The 22071-nt window shown below is 44.4% G+C and overlaps 2 protein-coding genes across 5 annotated transcripts in view; both read right to left on the bottom strand.

Annotated features, from left to right (window-relative positions):
• The window catches only part of IQGAP2 (IQ motif containing GTPase activating protein 2), a 329635-nt gene that overhangs the window by 297970 nt on the left and 9594 nt on the right, over window positions 1-22071 (bottom strand). The gene's annotated exons all lie outside the window — the stretch shown is intronic.
• LOC129493189 (small ribosomal subunit protein uS5-like) lies at window positions 2038-2987 on the bottom strand. The gene has a single exon (XM_055299053.2). The coding sequence runs from the start codon at window positions 2968-2970 to the stop codon at window positions 2089-2091; it is 882 nt and encodes a 293-aa protein (XP_055155028.1). The 5' UTR covers window positions 2971-2987; the 3' UTR covers window positions 2038-2088.

Below are 22071 nucleotides of genomic sequence, written 5' to 3'. Positions count from 1 at the left end.
TATTAAAATATGAAACATTTTATATTTTTATATTTATAAAGTAACCAAATTAAATTTAATGTATTTTAAAAGTTAAAATCTCACATAGCAATTCATATCATAAAAGCAATATAGGAAAACGTAATACATCTAAAAATTTAAACAGCATAGAACTATAGAGTGAGAAGTGGGTTCTCCTTCCTATTACCCACCCAAGTCCTACTCTCATCTACAGTAGAAATCCCCACTAACAGTTTAATGCAATTTTTAAGATTATTTCCTGAATTTTTACATATATATGTACATGTTAAGTTAAAATACTCATGAACCATTGCATACATGTTTTTCTGTAAACAATCTTTTCACTTAACAGATCTTGGACATCTTCTTATATAATTACATATAGAGCTACCTCATTCTTTTTAAAGTCTGCATCATATTCCTAATATAAATATTTTATTTATAATTTATTTGAACTAGTCCCCAATTGCTAGACATTTAGGTTAACTCGAATTTTTCTACTGAATGCAATTATTTTCTTTTTTTTTTTTTTTTTTTGAGACAGAGTTTCACTCTTTTTTTTTTTGACCAGGCTGGAGTGTAATGGCACGATCTCAGCTCACCGCAACCTCCGCCTCCTGGGTTCAAGCAATTCTCCTGTCTCAGCCTCCCAAGTAGCTGGGATTACAGGCACCTGCCACCATGCCCGGCTAATTTTTTTTTTTTTTTTTGTATTTTTAGTAGAGACGGGGTTTCACCATGTTGGCCAGGGTGGTCTCAATCTCTCGACCTCGTGATCCGCCTGCCTCGGCCTCCCAAAGTGCTGGGATTACAGGCGTAAGCCACCGCGCCTGGTGAATGCAATTATTTTCATTAATTCTTCACAATATACACAGTTCATGTTTTTCTCCCCCATTGACAATTAACTCATTCTTGATGCAACTTTCCTGACTTCTACTCAAGCTAATCTTTCATTGAATTAGCACCATAGTGTAACATGAAATGGTTTATGTGCTTTTTCTGTGTAAGTGGTTGTGAATTTTTTTATTCCTTCCATTGAGAGGCGGGTCCCCTCTCCTTAAATCTGGGGAGACTTGCAATAGCTTCTACCAATAAAGAGTGGCAGAAACGCTGTTATGTGACTTCCAAAGCTAAATTATAAAAATCCATGCAGCTTCCACGTGGTCTCTTGGAACATTTGTTCTGTGGAGACGCTCACTCTTGGAACCCTCCCACTTGGGAAGCCAGCTGCCATGCTGCAAGAAGCCTGAGCTCCATGAAGGGTCAACTCGCAGGTGCTCTGGTAAACAGCCCCAGCTGAGTCCAGCCTTCGAGTCATCCCACCCCAGGTACCAGGCATATAGGTGGAGAAGCTTCCAGATGGTTCCAGCCCCCAGCAGTTTCAGTCTTCCCAGCTGAAGCTCGTTAATTGGTCCAGTAAATGGAGCAGAGACAGGCCATTCCCACTGTGTCCTGTCTGGATTCCTGACCCAAAGAATCTGTGCAAATAAGATGGTGGTGGTTTTATTCCACTAAGTTTTGAGGTGATTTGTCACAGAGCACTATGTAACTAGAACCACATATATAGGTCTGCCTGGCTAATTCAGGCAGGTAACATTTTTCACACCTCAAATCTTATTACTTCCAGCTATAAAGACAAGTCCAAGGATTCTGAGGGCTACACTAGGACCTCACATCAGTCTTTAAATCACTGGAACTCCTGTCCCCACCCACAGGATACAGATATCTACTCTCTCCACCTAGATGGATGCCGTGAGAAAACTAAAAAATGTCCTAAATCCTATACAAATGAAATAGTCGTGTGTGTGTGTGTGTGTGTGTGTGTGTGTCTGTGTATGTGTGTGTCTCCTTTTCATTCAGCTGGAATACAAATGCAAATCCTTAGTGAACTTGGGATTGAAGGTTTGGGCAGGATCTCTGGACTTCAGTTCTCCCACAAAGACTTTCATAGATTGATGTTCTTCTAATTTCAAAGAATTATGAATAGCACAAGTTTAGTTCAACACCCTTCATCAAGGTGATGGGAATGTTAACTAATTTTTTTTTTTTTTCACGCTTAATTCACTTTATTTTTCTTGTATAAAAACCCTATGTTGTAGCCACAGCTGGAGCCTGGGTCCGCTGCACGGAGACTCTGGTGTGGGTCTCGACGAGGTGGTCAGTGAATTCCTGATAGGGAGACTTGGTAAATACAGTCTCCTTCCAGAGGTCGGGGGTCAGGTAGCTGTAGGTCTTAGAAATGGCATCAAAGGTGGCCTTGGCGAAGTTGCCCAGGGTGGCAGTGCAGCCTCGCGCTGAGGTGTAGCAGTCATCGATACCAGCCATCATGAGCAGCTTCTTAGGCACAGGTGCGGAGACGATGCCAGTGCCCCTGGGTGCAGGGATGAGGCGCACCAGCACAGAGCCGCAGCGGCCTGTCACCTTGCAAGGGACGGTGTGGGGCTTGCCGATCTTGTTCCCCCAGTAGCCTCTGCGCACGGGGACAATGGAGAGCTTGGCCAGGATGATGGCCCCACGGATGGCGGTGGCCACCTCCTTGGAGCACTTAACACCCAGACCGACGTGGCCATTGTAGTCCCCGATAGCAACAAACGCCTTGAACCTGGTGCGCTGGCCGGCACGGGTCTGCTTCTGCACTGGCATAATCTTCAAAACCTCATCCTTGAGAGAGGCCCCCAGGAAAAAGTCAATGATCTCTGATTCCTTATTGGGCAGGGAGAAGAGATAGATCTCCTCCAGAGACTTGATCTTCATGTCCTTGACCAAGCGGCCCAACTTGGTGACGGGCATCCACTCCTTATCCTCGGCCTTGCCTCCGCGAGCTCCGCGGCCTCGGCCCCGGCCCCGTCCACGGCCGCGACCCCGGGCCCGGATGCCACTGCCGAAACCTCCGCAGAAGCCACCACGGTTCCCCAACCCAGGGCCACCAGGGCCTCCGGGCCCCCCTGCTGCACCGGCGTCATCCGCCATTTGGTGTTTTTTCGGAAAAGAAGCAACTAATTTTAACATATATATATATATAAAATTTTTTTTTTGAGACGGAGTCTTGCTCTGTCGCCCAGGCTGGAGTGCAGTGGCGCGATCTTGGCTCACTGCAAGCTCTGCCTCCCGGGTTCACGCCATTCTCCTGCCTCAGCCTCCCAAGTAGCTGGGACTACAGGCGCCCGCCACCACGCCCGGCTAAATTTTTGTATTTTTAGTAGAGATGGGTTTCACCGTGTTAGCCAGGATAGTCTCGATCTCCTGACCTCATGATCCGCCCGCCTCGGCCTCCCAAAGTGCTGGGATTACAGGTGTGAGCCACCATGCCCAGCCTAACATAGATATATTTTTAAAAAGAGAAAAACAGGAATAAAAACTAAAAAGAAAAATGCCTTAAGTACACAAAATGATTATATTTGGATAATAAGGTCAAAAAGCATCTATAAGAGAAAACATATATGACCCACTTCTCAATGGAAGGAATCACTTTTCATTTCAGATGTTTTTCTAGGAAAGCAATGTACTTCTAGAATTTTTTTTTTTTTTTGAGACAGAGTCTTGCTCTGTCACCCAGGCTGTAGTACAATGACGCAATCTTGGCTCACTGAAACATCTGTCTCCCAGGTTCAAGCGATTCTCCTGCCTCAGCCTCCCGAGTAGCTGTGACGACAGGCATGTGCCATCACGCCTGGCTAATTTATGTATTTTTAGCAGAGGTGGGGTTTCACCATGTTGGCCAGCCTGGTCTCGAAATCCTGACCTCAGGTGATCTGCCTTCCTTGGTCTCCCAAAGTGCTGGGATTACAGACATGAGCCACCACACCCAGCTGAGAAACCTTTTTTTTTTTTTTTAAGTAAGTTGGTTTAGTAAGCAATGGAAAGACACTGCCCACTTACAGATTAAGATTCAGGGTAGTCACGGTGACTCACTCCTGTAATCCCAGCACTTTGGAAGGCTGAGACGGGTGGATCACTTGAGGTCAGGAGTTGGAGACCAACCTGACCAACATGGTGAAACCCCGTCTCTACTAAAAAAATACAAAATTAGTTGGGTGCGGTGGCGCACACCTGTAATCCCAGCTACTTGGGAAGCTGAGGCAGAAGAGTCGCTTGAACTCGTGAGGTGGAGGCTACAGTGAGCCGAGATCGCGCCATTGCACTGCAGCCTGGGCAACAAGAGCAGAACTCCATCTCAAAAAAAAAAAAAAAAAAAGATTCAAAGCAAACTCCTGGCACAGAACAGTGGGTTCCTGGGCTCCCCATCTTCCTTTGCATTACCAGATTTAAACATTTTACTCACTTCACTTGGTGCCCAATACCATACCCCACTCCTCCCTTCCCAGGTACCCAGCAGACCCAGAACAACAAAGGCTTCAGGGTAACAAGGGCAGCACTGAGCTAGGAAAGAAGGTGTCTGGCTGCCCATCACCCTGCAGAGCTGGGCAAGCAGAAAGGCAGGCCAAAGCCCTTCTGAGGGGCTGGTGCTCCTCTGTGAGTCTCTGCTCAAACCACACCCAGGGAGCCACCAAATAGCTCAGAGTCTAACAGTCCAAGCTGCTGCCTCTTTGGGGCTGGTTTGCCCCTTCAGTGCCCATTCAGAGGGTGCAGCCATCTGTCTCAGGCTGTCCTGTTAAACTGCTCCCCTCAGTGCCAGGTAAGGCACTGCAGGCATTGGTCCTCCCACTGCTTGACAGCCTGCAAGGCTGCAGACGGGCTCAGGGGCTCACCTCCAGCACACAGAAGGGTCTGCGAGCAGCCCCGCACACAACAGACTGCTGAAAGCTTACGCTGCCCCCACTCAGAGCCTTTCATCATCCTCCTGGACATATGTGCCAACTTTTCTTTTATGTCAAGAACTGGTCCGTAGCAGAGCCTCACTACTAAGTGTGGCCTGGAGACCTGCAGTGCCGGCATCACCTGGGAGCTTGTTACACATGCAGAGTCTCGGGGCCCAGCCCAGACCTGCGGGAACAGAATCTGCAATTTCACCAAATCCTCACATGAAACACGTGCATTCAAGTGTGGGAAGCACTGTTCTAGAGAACTGTCATTTAAAATGGAACGTTTCTGTCAGGATAAAACCTAGGATGCTAGTCAGAGTAGAAATTTTGAAAAAATAGTTTTAAGTTGTGGGAACAAGCATAATCCTATTTCCGGCAGAAAGACCTCATTATTCATGCACTCTTGAAAGGCGAGGGGAGAGAGCTCAGCTCACTTTATTTCAAAGCCAAATCCAAGAGCATGAAAGTGAGGGTATTTCATTTTAAATCACCACCCACCGTCACAACACTAATTGGTCCAGTAAATGGTATTATAAAAGCTTAAGGTGGGAGCTTGGCCAGGCAACACACAGCTTCACAAAAAGAAATGTCCACAAAACAATTTTGTTTCTTTACTTATAACAGTGATTCTTAACCGGGGACATGTGGCAATGTCTGGAAACATTTTGTGTTGTCACAAGTGAAGGGGACTGCAACTGGAAGTGAGTGTGTCAGGGATGATGCTAAACATCCTACAATGCACAAGTCAGCACCCCACAACCAAGAATTGTCCAATCCTAAATATCAGCAGTGCTGAGGCTGAGAAACCCTGACCTACAGGATTTAACTCTAATGTTATTTTCTCTTCTCTCTCAGTGCCCGTCACCCATTATGTACTGATGACTCCACTATGCAACTCATTTTTCAGTAAAGTCCTGCACACACTCCCACAGACACACACACACACACACACACACACACACACACACACACACACACTCCATGGTTTTTCCCCACTTGGCTCAGAGAAGAGCCTGCCATTGAGTGTGTGACAGCCAGGGATGGAGGGGCAGGGGCCCTGTCCTTTCATCAAGAAGGGTCCCTACTTGTCCTTCCTCATTACCCATGCAGCACAGGCCTTAGGTTACCTATTATAAAATCATGGGCTGTGAGAGCTGGAAGGGGCCTTAGTGATCCTCTCGTCCAGTGCCCTCCCTGTATTAAAGGGGCTGCTTCCCAGCAGACTCGGCACATAGACCAGTTCCCTTACAACACAAAGCAAAAGGAGCCAGGACTCATAAGAAATGCAAAGAAAAGGAACAATGGCACAAGCCCCAGTGTTTGAAGAGCCCGAGCAACTGTTGAATGGTGATGTTCTATTTTTAGCTCAACTTTCCTGAAAAGGAAGCCGGCTTCCCCTTTTCTGGAATGCTGTGGCATCCTCTCCAACTGTTTGGTTTCCCTTCTGCTCCAAAGGTTGCTGTAAAGACTGTCTAGGAAAGTGAATGTCATTGCACAGACCCATCCTTATGGGCCGGGTGACCGTAAGTCCTGGCTTGCCCAGGGCTGGCACAATTTATATGGTTGCCTTGGAAAAACTAACAGAATCCCCCTTTCCTAGGTGTCTAGGTTTGGATGATGATTTATACTGTAACCTTTCTTCTGGGGCACGCTGTTCCCAGGGAGAACAAAGCCCCAGGCCTGGCATGCTTTTGCAGAGCACATTAAGCCACAGACCTTAACGTGAAACTGATGTGCAATTATGTCTAATTTGGCCCTTGCTGGTGATGTGCCAGCTGACCGAAATTCTGCTCACTGAAAATGACTGGATGCCGATGAAGGGAAACCCAAAACTGTGCAAACACATTCTAATCTTGTCGACTTGAGAGCGTCAAGACTGAGGATACTGGCACAGACCATGGGAAAACCTGCTCTGAAACTGATCCATGAAGTTAGTACCCAAGAATTTCCATCTCAGACTGAGTCTATCCTCCAGTTTCTAACCCCAGCATGCACGAACAACTCACACTTCTGTGTGGTATGCACGCACTGACCCATGAGGCACAAGTGGTGTTATGGAGCTCAGACGCTCAGGTAAAAGGTAACCGAAAAGCAAGGCCAGCAAAATGATCATTGGCATTTCATCCCATCAACAATGCCTACCTGGGACTTATTAGCCCACACTAGTCAAATCCGAGCAGATGAGAACTTCATCTCTCATAATCAGAAGGAATAATATGAGAACTAATGTGGATTTTTTTTTTCTTTTGCTTATAATACTTACAAGTCTCTCTGGGAAAAATGAAGACTACAGAACAGGAAACATCATTCTATCTAAAACAACTGTTAACAATTTGACATATTTCCTTCCAGTCCTTTCCCCGTACTATTTAGGTTCTAACTTCCCTACAGTGTATCTTGCCTTTTTCTTCATGAATAAGCATTTCTCCATGTCATTATAAACCAATCCGTTTATTTTAAGTTGTGTCTGTGGTTCTGCAATGGCAACATTAACAGCTGTTTGCTATTCAGACTTCAAAAGTTTATGTATAACAGAAGGTAGTAAATAAAGAGGATGGAGAAGAAAAAAAGAAACCAAGCAATAAAATTTTAATGAAGAATCTGTCTCCCAGAATGGTGGCCACCAGTGTTATGAGTGTTGAAGCGATCCTCAGTCCTGCTGGAACCACTAAGGTTGGGCAGCCCCCCAGCTTAACTGAGCTAGCATAGTCTCCAGATGGATTAAACAAATGCAGGGAAAGAAACAGCAAGAAAGGCAGGGGGTTAGAGTCCTGCAGGAGATAAAGAAAGCTGAGGAGGCAGGAGCAGGAAAGGTCTGACTGTGGATGCCTCCTCAGTGTCTCCAGAATCCTTGCCTCCCATGGCAGTCCAGACCCGCCATGCGCTGTGCTCTCCTTTCCCTAATCAATCCTGCATGCATGCATGCACGCATTAAGGCCAGGCCTGGGCACAGCCTGTCTCCTCTTCACAGAATGCTTCCTCCTTCTCTCACTGGGCACTCTCTCTGTGAGAGTGCTTTATATTTGCTGTTCCATTTTGTCCTAATAATGCCATCAGGCAGGTACTACAATTTCATTACTTCAGGTTACAGGAGAGGAAACCAGAGCTAAGCATTAGCAAATGACAAAGTCAGAGCCCAGCTCTGGGCCACTGGGCCATGTCACCTACCAGAAAATCAGCTCCCTGAGGGCCACTGGGCCATGTCACCTACCAGAAAATCAGACAACTACTCACTTGTCCAATGAACACTTTAATTATATCTCCTAAAAATATTTGAGGAGGTTTACAAAAATAGATCTGTTAGGGCTGGGCGTGGTGGCTCACGCCTGTAATCCCAGCACTTTGGGAGGCCTAGGCAGGTGGATCACCCGAGGTCAGGAGTTTGAGACCAGCCTGACCAACAGGGTGAAACCCCACCTCTACTAAAAATACAAAATGAGCCAGGCATGGTGGCGCATGCCTGTAATCCCAGCTACTTAGGAGGCTGAGGCAGGAGAATCACTTGAACCAGGGAGGCGGAGGTTGTGGTGAGCCAAGATCGTGCCATTGCACTCCAGCCTGGGCAATGAGCAAAACTTCGTCTCAAAAAATAAAATAAAAAAAAATAAAAAAAGATCTGTTAGGGAAAAAAAGGTTTATAAATAAAAGAAATCTTAAAATTGGGTAAAGGGAAAATAAAAGTAGACAAGGACAATGAAAGCAGAGGGGGATAAACACACTGAAAACAATGTTTAAGCCCCTCACGAATTCTGCATTCAGTCCCAAATTTGGGTCTCTGTTTTTGATTACCCAAGGCAAAAAATAGAAAGTGGATATTCATAACTGAGTTATGGATATATTTCAGAAAGTCCTGTTGCTATAGAAATTATGTTAAGAACAATATATACCTCTGCCATCATGCCTGATTAAAAAGCTTCTAAATGAGCCTATTTTCCATTTAACTGTTTGCTAAACCTACAGGTGCTACAATGTAAACGTGGTAGAAAACTGCTCTATAAAGGATTCCATGCTTCCCAGTTTCCCTATTCAGAATGTGCTGAATACACTTTAAGTCACTGAGAGACAGTATAAATTATCATCATGAGTTCATTTCTTCTAAACAGTGATACTCTTACTGTGCCCTCTCTCACTAGGTCAGTGCCCACCATGGCTTCATGTGCCTTTTGATGCTTCTAAATCCTTTCTTGCATATCTGCTACTTCTGCACTCTTCCCACTCTTTTTTCTTTTTTTTTTTTTTTTTTGAGACGGAGTCTCGCTCTGTCGCCCAGGCTGGAGTGCAGTGGCGCAATCTCGGCTCACTGCAAGCTCCGCCTCCCGGGTTCACGCCATTCTCCTGCCTCAGCCTCTCCAAGTAGCTGGGACTACAGGCGCCCGCCACCATGCCCGGCTAATTTTTTGTATTTTTAGTAGAGACGGGGTTTCATCGTGGTCTCGATCTCCTGACCTCGTGATCCGTCCACCTCGGCCTCCCAAAGTGCTGGGATTACAAGCGTGAGCCACCGCGCCCAGCCTCTCTTTCTTCTTTCATGTTTTTGTGATGACTTCTCAGCTTTGATGATGACCAAGCACTATTTCTCCTTTTTTGAGATGAAGTCTTGCTCTATTGCCCAGGCTAGAGTGCAGTGGCATGATCTCAGCTCACTGCAACCTCCACCTCCTAGGTTCAAGCGATTCTCCTGCCTCAGCCTCCCAAGAAGCTGGGATTACAGGCACCCACCACTGTGCCCGACTAATTTTTGTATTTTTATTAGAAACGGGGTTTCACCACCTTGGCCAGGCTGGTCTCGAACTCCTGACCTCATGATCCACCCACCTAGACCTCCCAAAGTGCTGGGATTACAGGCATAAGCCACCCAGCCTGGCCGACCAAGCACCATTTTAATAGCAGGTACCAGCCAACCCCAGTAACTCATAGCTTCTTCCCTGGCAATGCACATCACTGTTCATGATTAGACAGTCACCGTGCCAAAAAATTTAGAATGTCTAAAATACTTCCTTTTCCCAAATTTAATGGCTATACTGAGTTGATTAGTGGTAATTTTTTATGGCAGGAACAAACAGGAAACTAATAAAATGGATAAATCCTTTACTCAGAAGACAGAGTACCAAGTACCCAAAAGCTGTCTTTCTAGCTTGTATTCAACAGGCATGATAGGCAAAAAGCCTGGCGTAGCATTGCCTGGTTCATTCTGCCACTTACTAGCTGTACCTTGGGCAAGTTACTTAATGTTTCTGCACCTCAGTTTTCCCCCCTATAAAATGGGGATAACATTACCAACCTCAGAGTTTAGTTACAAGGATTAAATTGGGCGATTCCTACAAAGTGCTTAAAACAGTACCTGGCATATAGAAGCATCATATGTGTTTGTTATTATCTGCACCATTTGAGATTAACCTGGCAGAAAGTATAGAAGCCAGTCCCCACTTCTTAGAGCTGTGTGTACATGCCTCCTTCTCATAGACCCGTCCTCTTCTACCAGACATGAAGCACAATCCCCCCAGATTGCACAAGGGAGCCAGAGACAGACCAGAGACTCAGGGTTAAGATCAGGATTTTTCCACTGAAGTAGGATTGTCTGCGTTTCAAAATTTACTAGGCACTCCTGCAGAGCCAACATTTTCTCTTGTTAAATAATCCTGGGAACTCCACACGGAGTACTTAGCACAAGCTCCGAACTAATCATTATGAGACAACCACTTGGTTGCATGGAGTTAAACTGTTGTTTTTATAATTCTTGGCTAATTTCCAGTGAAGGAGTGGAAGAATGATCAGCCTTCAAAAACAGCCGCCTGCTGAGTCCTGGATCTACCTCAGTCAAAGCACAGTGAAGTCAGACTCCTCGGAACACACTTGCTTAATCTGGACCCCGTGGCCTCAGCAATCTATAAAAATTACCAACACTCACCCTTAGGAAATACATAGCTTCTGCTTACTTTAAGGCCAGAGTTATGCTAGAGCTCTCACATGCTCCTGCCACCTTTTGCTCCAGTTAAGAACCACCATTCTAGAGCTCCCAGGCCAGTCTCAACTCAAGACAGTCAAATAGATGCCACCTCCTGTAAAAGAGTAATAACTCATTTAAAAATAACAGTTTCTGGTGTATTGGAATTGTCTAAACACCTTTAAAATCAATGGGAAATATTATATTAATAGCTTGCACTGAATGAATGTTTTCTATGTGTCAGGCACCAAGCACATAGATTAGCTTATTTCATTCTGATTACCATTATTATCCCCATTTTATAGCTAAACAACATGAGCTAGGGAAGTTAAGACCTTGTTCAAGATTGCACAGTATTTGGATGAGCCAGGTTAACAAAACAATATTCATTTTGAAAATCCCATATGCCCCAAGAGGCAGCCTGTTACTTCATTTTACACTATTTATAGAGGTCAAAGGCAACTTGTTGTCTATGCACCATTTAAGTCACCAATCAAAAACTTTAAAAATTCTAAAAAGTTATGATTAATGTAAATGAAAAACTGTGACCCTTGTCCTGCATATCTGAGGTCACACCTGAAGTCACAAAGAAGTAAATTTTGCCACAGCTGTAGATTTTTTTTATGAGACAGGGTCTCACTCTGTCACCCAGGCTGGAGTGCAGTGACACTATCATGGCTCACTGCAGCCTCAACTTCCGGTGTTCAAGTGATCCTCCCATCTCAGCTTCCCAAGTAGCTGGGACTACAGGCACACACCACCACGACCAGCTAATTTTTGTATTTTTTGTATTTTTTTGCAGAGGATAGGGTTTTGCCATGTTGCCCAGGCTGATCTCCAACTCAACTGGCCTCAAGCGATCCTTCTGCCTCAGCCTCCCAAAGTGCTGGGATTACAGGCATGAGCCATTGCACCCAGCTGCCACAGCTAGACTTTATACCCATTGCTCTTTATCTCGTGTGAAGAAAAGATGAATTTACACATGACCTCCCAGGAGGTAATCCAAACAGGAGCCTAAAGGCTGGCATTCTAATTGGCTTCTTCCTTCAAGTCATGGATACTTCATTCTTTGAAGTGTTCTTCAATTCATTCCATTAAAAAGTGATAGGTATACAATTCCTCAAAAAATTAAACAGAATTACCATATGATCTGGCAATCCCACTTCTGGGTATATACCCAAAACTAAAGCAAAGGCTCAAACAGATATTTGTACACCCATGTTCGCTGTAGCAGCACTCACAATAGCTAAAAGTTGGAAATAACCCAAGTAGCAATCAATGAATGAATGGATAAATAAAATGTGGCCTGTACCTTCAATGAGATATTATTCAGCCTTAAAAAGGAAGTATGGATACATGTTATGACATGGTTGAACCCTGAAGACATGCTAAGTGAAATAAGCCAGACATAAAAGAACAAATACTGTATAATTCCCCTTACATGAGGTACCTGGAGCAGTCAAATTCATAGAAATGGAAAGTAGAATGGTGGTTATCCAGTGCTGGGAGGAGACAGAATGGGAGTTATTATTTAATGCGTATGGAGTTTCAGTTTGGGAAGATAGAAAAGTTCCAGAGGCTGGGCATGGTGGCTCACGCCTGTAATCCCAGCCCTTTGCGAGGCCAAGGCAGGCGGATAATGAGGTCAAGAGTTCGAGACCAGCCTGGCCAACATAGTGAAACCCCATCTATATTAAAAATTCAAAAGGTTAGTGGGACGTGGTGGCAGGCACCTGTAATCCCAGCTACTCAGGAGGCTGAGGCAGGAGAATCACTTGAACCCGGGAGGTGGAGATTGCAGTGAGCCGAGATCACGCCATTGCACTCCAGCCTGGGTGATAGTATAAGACTCCGTCTCAAAAAAAAAAAAAAAGTTCCAAAGATAGATCGTGATGATGGTTATACAACAATGTGAATGTACTTAATGCCACAAAACTGTCCACTGAGAAATGGTAAGAATGATAATTTTATGTGTATTTTATCACAAAAAAACACATACAAATAAAGTAGGGTGGATTTAATGAAGTCAAAGAATTGAAACCTTGGCTGCACACTGGAATCTCCTAGGGAGGTTTTTAAAAATATCTATTCATCACCAGTAGTGGGAGGGTGGACACTGTAGCCCCTGATGTGATGCACCTGGAGGAAACAGACCTGGACTCCTCAGAGGATTCAGGGTCATTGCATTGAGAGGGAGCTGGCACCACTGTTCCAGTCTGGGGAAGTCCTTGAGGAACAACAGCCAAAGGCAATGCGAGAAACTTACCTGGGTCCTAAAACATGGCTATAAAGCATAGCAGTAGAATTTATATTGAACAATGGAATGGAACACACAGTAATGGTAACAGGATGAAGCTGGAAAGAAGAATGTCTTTCTCAGTATGTGAGATGTGTGCTGAAGGATTTAGGGGTGAGCCATCCCAATGTCTGTAGATGGAATGGTGTGGCAAGATGTCAACAGGTGGTAAAGCTAAGTGAAGGGAATAGATGTTCATTGTATCCTTCTTTGAGGTTTTGAGAGCTTGAAAATGTTTAAAATACAAAAAAAAAAAAAAGAAAGAAAGAAAAGAAAAAGAAAAATAATACCCTAGTGAGCACAGGCATGGTAGCTCACACCTGTAATCTCAGCACTTTAGGAGACCGAGGTGGGGGGATCACTTGAGATCAGGAGTTCGAGACCAGCCTGGCCAACATGGTGAAACCCTGTATCTGCTAAAAATACAAAAAATTAGCCAGGTGTGGTGACATGTGTCTGTAATTCCAGCTACTTGGGAGGCTGAGGCAGGAGAATTGCTTGAACCTGGGAGGCGGAGGTTGCAGTGAGCTGAGACCATGCCACTGTATCCAGCCTGGGCAACAGAGTGAGACTCAAAACAAAACAAAACAAAACAAAACACCCTAGTGAGATCATGTCTCAACCAAAAAATACTTTTTTAATTAGCCAGGTGTGGTGTACATGCCTGTAGTCCTAGCTACTTGGGAGCATAGCTTGAGACCAGGAGTTCAAGGCTGAAGTGAGCCAAGATCATGCCAATGATGTACTCCAGCCTGGAAAACAGAGCCAGACCCTGTCAAATAAATAAGTAAATAAAGCTTAAAATAAAAACACCTATGCCAGAATATTCTATCCCCAAATAAACAGAGGATAGTGACAATATCCAGGGAACAAGCATTTTCTTGGTAAAGCTTTCCTGGAGTTTCCAGTGAGTAGCCAGGTTGACAACTATGAATTAGATGATCTCTTATCCAAGATGGGATATTATGCTGGCGTGGATAATAGTCAAGGGCATGGATAATAGTCAAGGACATGTAATCAACCAAGGAGGCTGGCCCGCTGTTGACACCCAGCAGCCCTAGGAAACCTTCTCAAGCATTAAGTGACTCTAGCCACACTATCTTCCACACTCACCCCCCCTACTTTTCCTAAGAATAAGCCATAAGCTTTATAAAGAGAGGATCTCTGTCATCAGATTAGGAGACAGAATTGCCTTCCCAAGCTTTATCCTCCAGTGTTAAAAATACAGATGTCCCCTCCCTCGCACAGTAGTTTCCCTTGATATTTTCCTACAGCATGGATCTCAAAGAAACTACTCTTAAAGTCTTTTCAATTTAGATTTTTTTTTTTTTTTTGAGATGGAGTCTCACTCTGTGACCCAGGCTAGAGTACAGCTAATTTTAAAAAAATTTTTTTGTAGAAACAGAGTCTCCTGACATTGCCCAGGCTGGCCTCAAACTCCTTGGCTCAAGCAGTCCTCTCGTCTCTCTGCCTCCCAAAGTACTGGGATTACAAGCATGAGCCACCAGGTCCAGCCTCAGCTCAGAGATTCTTACTATTAACTTCTGTTTTCAAAATTCACACTTCCTAGTAAAAGAAATGCTAAGATGGACAAGGAAGAATCCGGCTAAAAATCAAATATTAGGATTTAGAAAAGTTACATCTCAAAGATAGTGCTACCAAAATGCAAAATGTTGCCTTTCAAGTTGAAGGAGAAAAGAAAATCTTTTTTTTTTTTTTTTTTGAGATGTAGTCTCACCCAGGCTGGGATGCAATGGCGCAATCTCAGCTCACTGCAACCTCTGCCTCCCGGGTTCAAGCGATTCTCCTGCCTCAGCCTCCTGAGTAGCTGGGATTACAGGCGCCCACCACCACGCCCAGCTAATTTTTTTATTTTTAGTAGAGACAGGGTTTCACCATGTTGGTCAGGCTGGTCTTGAACTCCTGACCTCATGATCTGCCCACCTCGGCCTCCCAAAGTGCTGGGATTACAGGTGTGAGCCACCGCGCCCAGCCAGGAAAATCTCATTTCAAACACCGTTTCAAAAAAAGCACATATCAGCCAGGCACAATGGCTCATGCCTGTAATCCCAGCACTTTAGGAGGCTGAGGGAGGCGGATCACTTGAGCTCAGGAGTTTAAGACCAGCCTGGGCAACATGGCGAAACCCCATCTCCTACTAAAAATACAAAAATTAGCTGAGCATAGTGGCGTACACCTGTAATCCCAGCTATTTGGAAGACTAAGGTGGGAGAATGGCCCGAGCCCAGGAGGCGGAGGTTGCAGTGAGCCAAAATCGCACCACTGCACTCCAGCCTGTGACAGAGCCAGACCCTGTCTCAAAAAATAAATAAATAGGACAGGCGCGGTAGCTTACGCCTGTAATCCCAGCACTTTGGGAGGCCAAGGTGGGTGGATCACTTGAGGTAAGGAATTCGACACCTGCCTGGCCAACATGGTGAAACCTTGTCTCTACTAAAAATATAAAACTCAGCATGGTAGCAGATGCCTGTAACCTCAGCTACTCGGGAGGCTGAGGCAGGAGAATCACTGGAACCCGGGAGGCGGAGATTGCAGTAAGCCGAGATCCCGCCACTGCACTCCTGCCTGGGTGACAGAGCAAGACTTCATCTCAAAAATAATTATTTTAAAACATATGTCACAAAGCTAAGGTAGCATTGCCTTTGAGGTAATGATTAAATGATAAACCCATTTCAACACTGATAAGACTTCACCAAAGAATTACTCAAATAAGTGGCAAATCCCTCCCCACCATAGATACACACACACACACTTGAACAATTCTCAGAGCAATCTCCCATACCTCACCCCCTTCTGAGGTAGGGTAAACATAAACTCATTTTTCAAATGTAGAAAGAAGCTCAGACCAGCCTGGGCAACATGCCAAGACTGTCTCTACAAAAAAAATTTTTTGTAATTAGCTGGGCATAGCGGTACATGCCTGTGGTCCCATCTACTCAGAAGGCTGAGGTAGGAGGATCACTTGAGCCCAGGAGCTGGGGGCTGCAGTGAGCTGTGATGACACCACTGCACTCCAGCCTGGGTGACAGAGTAAGATCCCTGTCTCCAAAAATAAAAAAGAGCTCAGGCCGGGTACATTGGCTCACACCTGTAATCCCAGCACTTTGGGAGGATGAGGTGGGCAGATCACTAGGTCAGGAGTTTGAGACCAGCCTGGCCAATATGATGAAACCCTGTCCCTACTAGTAATACAAAAATTAGCCAGGCGTGGTGGCACACACCTGTAGTCCCAGCTACTTGGGAGGCTGAGGCAGAAGAATCGCTTGAACACAGGAGGCGGAGGCTGCAGTGAGCCAAGATCACACCACTGCACTCCAGCCTGGGTGACAGACAGAGTGAGACTCCATCTCAAAAAAAAAAAAAAGCTCGAGGAAGTTATACCCAATATTACACAGTAAGTGGCACCTTGGTCTAAGTCCTCAGATGCTAGATGCAGGTCTTGCTATCACAGTGCTTCTCGTCTCTCATTGGTCTAGGGTGACCGTACTTCCATGGCTACCTCCGTTTTACAGCATAATGCTTCCAAGCATTATTCTAAGCAGCTTCCAAGATGCTAAACAAGACTAATCTATCTTGTTTTGCCTGTACACTGCTCACAGATGTTTTCCTTCCAATTTGAGTGACTAAAGTAGCAAATGCATTCTCCAGCTAAGAGACACTCCAAAGCTTCCTATTATTTTATACAGGCTGTGATCACATTTGACCCCTGAAGGCATTTGGTCATAAACCCTGTGTAAATTCCACCTTATACATGGCATCTGGCACCTCCTGTTGAATGAAGGAATGGTCATGAGTAGTTCACCCCTTCACAGGCTCTTCAGAGTTCACTTTGTGAGTCAAGACACCACTTTTGTGTTACAACCTTTATTTCCCCCATGGACACTATTTGATTCATTACTACCTTTTACAGATCTGCTTCCTACACACTTTCTTTTCACATTTTTTTTTTTTTTGAGACAGTCACCCTCTGTTGCCTAGGCTGGAGTACAGTGGCATGATCTTGGCTCACTGCAACCTCCACCTCCTGGGTTCAAGAGATTCTCTTGCCTAAGCCTCCAGAGTAGCTGGGATTACAGGCACATGCCACGATGCCCAGCTAATATTTTTTGTATTTTTAGTAGAGACAGAGTTTCACTACATTGGCCAGGTTGGTCTTGAACTGCTGGCCTCCAGTGATCTGCCTGCCTCAGCCTCCCAAAGTGGTGGGATTATAGGCGGGAGCCACCGTGCCCGGCCCCTTTCACAAATTATTAACTACAACAGCTTAACAACTATGGAGTCCTGGGCCTCTTAACATTTCTGTCCCTCATTCTCTATGCATGTACACACATACATACTTGGAAAATTAGCCATTGAATCCTTCCAATAATAACTGATCTATCTTTCAGATAAATTTTCATAAGGCAGAGTTTGTAGCTAAAGAGAACTTTGTATCTAGAGCAGCAAAGGGTAACTGTTATAATTTTTCTAACTTAACTTTTATAGTCTAACTATAAAAACATGTATAGCTGAAAATTTGAGGAAGAAGAAAAAATATTAGTCACAAAACATCTCATTACCTACACAGAATCACTGCTGACATGTTGACCTATGTACCAGACAGTGGGGATACAGCATAGACCAAAAGATACAGTCCCGATTCCTCATGGATTTTACTGCTGTTCTATTTTGTCCACATTATTCTCAAAACATATTTTTCAAAAACACACATTTGCTTTATTTTTTCAAAGGGTAATATAGCATATGGTGAAAACTATTTCAAATCGTATTCCCACTCCTGCCCCTGGTCCCTCTTCCCAAAGGCAACTTCTAAAAAGATATTATAACCTTTTAGATTATTTGCATAACCTTCTAGAAATATTCACATGTCCACAGGTTGAGGATGTCCCTCCCTGTTTGGTTTGTCTTATTTGTCCTACTTAGCAGAGAAAGGTACATATTTTCAGAGATATCAAAGCTACAACATAGAAGCACATCATAAACTCCATTTCTTTCTCAGAGTTCCCCTAATCCAATGTGAAAAGTTACAGGCAGAGTCCACAGTGAAGAGGAATAAGCAAGCACAATCCTCCAAACTGTTAGCCAGTTCAAACTAATAGCAAAGATTAGACTGGAGAACTAAGGAAGGAAGCTTTGAGACTATTGCCAAAATCAGCGCCAAAGCAGGGAAGGGCCTCACATGACCCTGGCTCTCGTGGAGGAAAAAATTATCTTTACATATTAATTTTTTATTTTTGTAGAAACAGGGTCTTGCTATGTTGCCCAGATGGTCTTGAACTCCTGGCCTTAAGCAATCCTCCTGCCTTAGCCTCCCAAAGTGCTGGGATTACAGGCTTGAGCCACCATGCCTGGCCTTAGATATTCTTTACAAATAAATGTATCTTTGTTTCTTTTTGGAAAATAAAACTCACTAGTAGAGAACAGAATGAGAGCAAAAGCATGTTTGTATTAGCTCTATAACTACTATTTCTTGGACAAACTTCCTAAGAGTTCAACACGCAGCGAGGCTCTGGTGGGCTGCCTTACTAGATCTTACCTGAGGAAGCACAGTTTAGGGGGCAGGTGAATGGGGAGTCATATTTCATGAGGCTGACTATGTGGCTATCTTACCAGGCCCCTCATCCCACCCTAAGAAGCCTGCTTCGTGTAGGACTGGGGCAAAGAACAGAAAAGTGACAATCTCAAGGACCAAGACTGGCTGATTACAGTGGTCCCCTTTTGGGGAGGTGAGGAATAATAGAGGGGTTATTAGCAAACATTTCTATGAAAAGTACTAGAATTTTTTTTTAAAGTGGGCACGTGAGTTGCAGCCCAGGTTTTCGATTCCTAATGGCTCCAACATTCCAGTTAGTCCTCTCAGTTGAGCTTCACTGAGCTTATGAACACAAAACTTCATTAACTTTGTAGAGGCGGTGAGGCCTGAGGGACGTTAGATGAACCCAGTGTACCAAGTGTACTTCCTCTTCCTCACCTCCCTTCTAAACTCCCACAGGACTGGGTTGACCACAAGGTTGGCTGACCCTGGTAGCTAAGTCAAACTCTACATTCTGAAGCAAGCGTAAAGATTCAAACACATTTCAAGTAGCTTCTTCCCATCTAGATAGCATTATAAACCCTCAGGCTTTTAGACAAGCAACAGCAGCAGCAATGACCAAATTCAACTTGGAAGCCTAAATGAAATAAGAGAATGCTTGGTAACTTCAGAGTGACACGTCCAAGACCCCCTGCAAGATGGCAAAATATGCAACACAGAAGTCCAAATGTTCTCCCCACCTCAGCTATATCTGGAAACAATAGAACATATTAGTTTTTTTTTTTTTTTTGAGACGGAGTCTCGCTCTGTCGCCCAGGCTGGAGTGCAGTGGCGCAATCTCGGCTCACTGCAAGCTCCGCCTCCCGGGTTCACGCCATTCTCCTGCCTCAGCCTCTCCGAGTAGCTGGGACTACAGGCTCCCGCCACCACGCCCGGCTAATTTTTTGTATTTTTTAGTAGAGATGGGGTTTCACCGTGGTCTCGATCTCCTGACCTCGTGATCCGCCCGCCTCAGCCTCCCAAAGTGCTGGGATTACAAGCGTGAGCCACTGCGCCCGGCCAGAATATATTAGTTTTTTAAGTATACAGACACAAGGATTAATTTGGTCCCCACCCAAATTGATAGACTGAAGTATTTCCATATAGATAACTTAAGGATTTTCCCATTCTGAAGAGAAAATAGGGCTAGAGTTGGGCGCGGTGGCCCACGCCTGTTATCCCAGCACTTTCGGAGGTCAGGAGTTCAAGAGCAGCCTGACTAATATGGTGAAACCCCATCTCTACTAAAAATACAAAAAATAGCCTGGTGTGGTGGCATGTGCTTGTAGTCTCAGCTACTCAGGAGGCTGGGACAGGAGAATTGCTTGAACCTGGGAGGTGGAGGTTGCAGTGAGCCGAGATGGCGCCACTGCACTCCAGCCTAGGCGACACAGAGAGACTCCATCGCAAAAAAAAAAAGAAAAAAAAAGAAAAGAAAAGAAAAAAGAAAATAGGGCTAGGATTTTAAATCCACTTTCTGTTAAAGTGAAAAAGAACAGGCAAGGAGGTAAAGAAGGATACAGACCAAGGGGCAGCAGTAATGAGGGGGGTTCTGCCATCACCATCCCTGCCCTTTAGGTGTTGACTCCATGGCAGCACACTCTGAGCATGTACGTTTCCATCTATTAAATCATTTAATCCTTTGATGATGCATTTTCCACCTACATTTTACAGATGAGGAAACTGAGGCACAGAGAAATTAAAACAACTTGCTCAGGTTCCACAGGGGATGGAAGCAAATCTAAACTCAACATTTAATGTTTGCATGGCATCTGAAAGCTGCCGAGATGATCTTTAATTAGACAGATAATAGAAATAAATTCCTCATTTAGATAAACAATACAGTATAGACATGTTATGCAAAACCTGTCATAACAGCAAATATTTACCGAGTATCTTCTAAGTGCCAGGATACCAAGCTGCTGGCTAGATACTGAATCTAAGCATAAGTATGTGAAATATATGTTGCTTCAATTACATGCAAATCAAGTCTACTTATTTGGAGACAACTATAGGATATGCATTAACATTACTTAACATGGAATTCATATTGCCAGTAAAATACAAGAACTGAGACAAAATTATCAGGAACTATGCCAGGCATGGTGGTACACACCTGTAGTCCCAGCTACACAGGAGGCTAAGGCGGGAGGATTACTTGAGCCCAAGAGTTCAAGTCCAGCTTGAGCAACATAGTGAGATCCTATCTCTTAAAAAAAATTATCAAGAAATAAACTACCCTAATTTTAAAAAAATATTAAAATGTCTTCCTTCAGAGATTTAGTAGTAATAGAGAAAGAACAACCAATTAGAAATCTTCTTTTTGGGAGATCCCAAGCAATAAACAATAAAAATGTCCTCCTATCTTTTATCAATGGTAAAATAAACAGATTGGTAGTTTCCCTGCAATTTGGGAATGACCTGGGTGAACTTATGTCTAACAAATAGTATCTCTACTAACATATTCAACAGTTCTAAAAATTGTGAATGAATAAAAGAATAAATGAATAACACTGTAAGGTGTCCTGGAGAGAAAAAAAATGGAGGAGGAGGACATCTATCAATTCTTACTGTCCAGCCCCCCACGTGCCACCCCTAGGGATTAGAAGCTCAGAATTTCCAGGCTTAGAGTTCCCTTTCTTTTTTTTTTTTTTTTTTTTTTTTGAGATGGAGTCTCGCTCTGTCGCCCAGGCTGGAGTGCAGTGGCGCGATCTCGGCTCCGAGTAGCTGGGACTGCAGGCGCCCGCCACCAAGCCTGGCTAATTTTTTGTATTTTTAGTGGAGACGGGGTTTCACGGTGGTCTCGATCTCCTGACCTCGTGATCCGCCCGCCTCGGCCTCCCAAAGTGCTGGGATTACAAGCGTGAGCCACCGCGCCCGGCCAGAGTTCCCTTTCTTAAACAAAAAGGTTCCCGTTCACTCAGCCTTCCCAATGGCTCCTAAAAGCCTCACTCCCAGCTGAAATGCCTGGGAAGCTAACCTTGCTTTATCTCTAGTCAGTGGAGATTTTAAACTTTTCCATTTGTTTTATCTGTTTTGTGCTGCTATAATAGAATACCTGAGACTGGGTCATTTATGATGAACAGAAATTTGTTTCTGCACAGTTCTGGAGGCTAGGATGTCTAAGGTTGAGGGGCCTGCAACTAGTGAGGGCCTTCTTACTGCACCGTAACATGGCAAAAGGCATCGCATGGGTGAAAGAGAGAAAAGGAGGCTGAACTCAACCTTTTACCAAACTCACTCTCACAATAACAACATTAACCCATTCACGTGGGCAGAACTCTGGTGGCCTAATCGCCACTCCTTAGGCTCCACCTCCCAACACTACTGCATCAGGGATTACATTCCAACACATGAACTTTGGGGAATACATTCAAACCACAGCACCTTCCAAATCACATTTGTTTCCCAGAAGAAAGAAAAGCAAACTTAAAGCCATAGCAAAATTAATTATATAAAATAAATATGAACCTGT

The sequence above is a fragment of the Symphalangus syndactylus genome, chromosome 11 (genome assembly GCF_028878055.3).
Source record: "Symphalangus syndactylus isolate Jambi chromosome 11, NHGRI_mSymSyn1-v2.1_pri, whole genome shotgun sequence".
Classification (NCBI taxonomy): Eukaryota; Metazoa; Chordata; class Mammalia; order Primates; family Hylobatidae; genus Symphalangus; species Symphalangus syndactylus.
The sequence above is the reverse complement of the archived record's forward strand: the minus strand, read 5'-3'. Positions and strand labels throughout refer to the sequence as shown.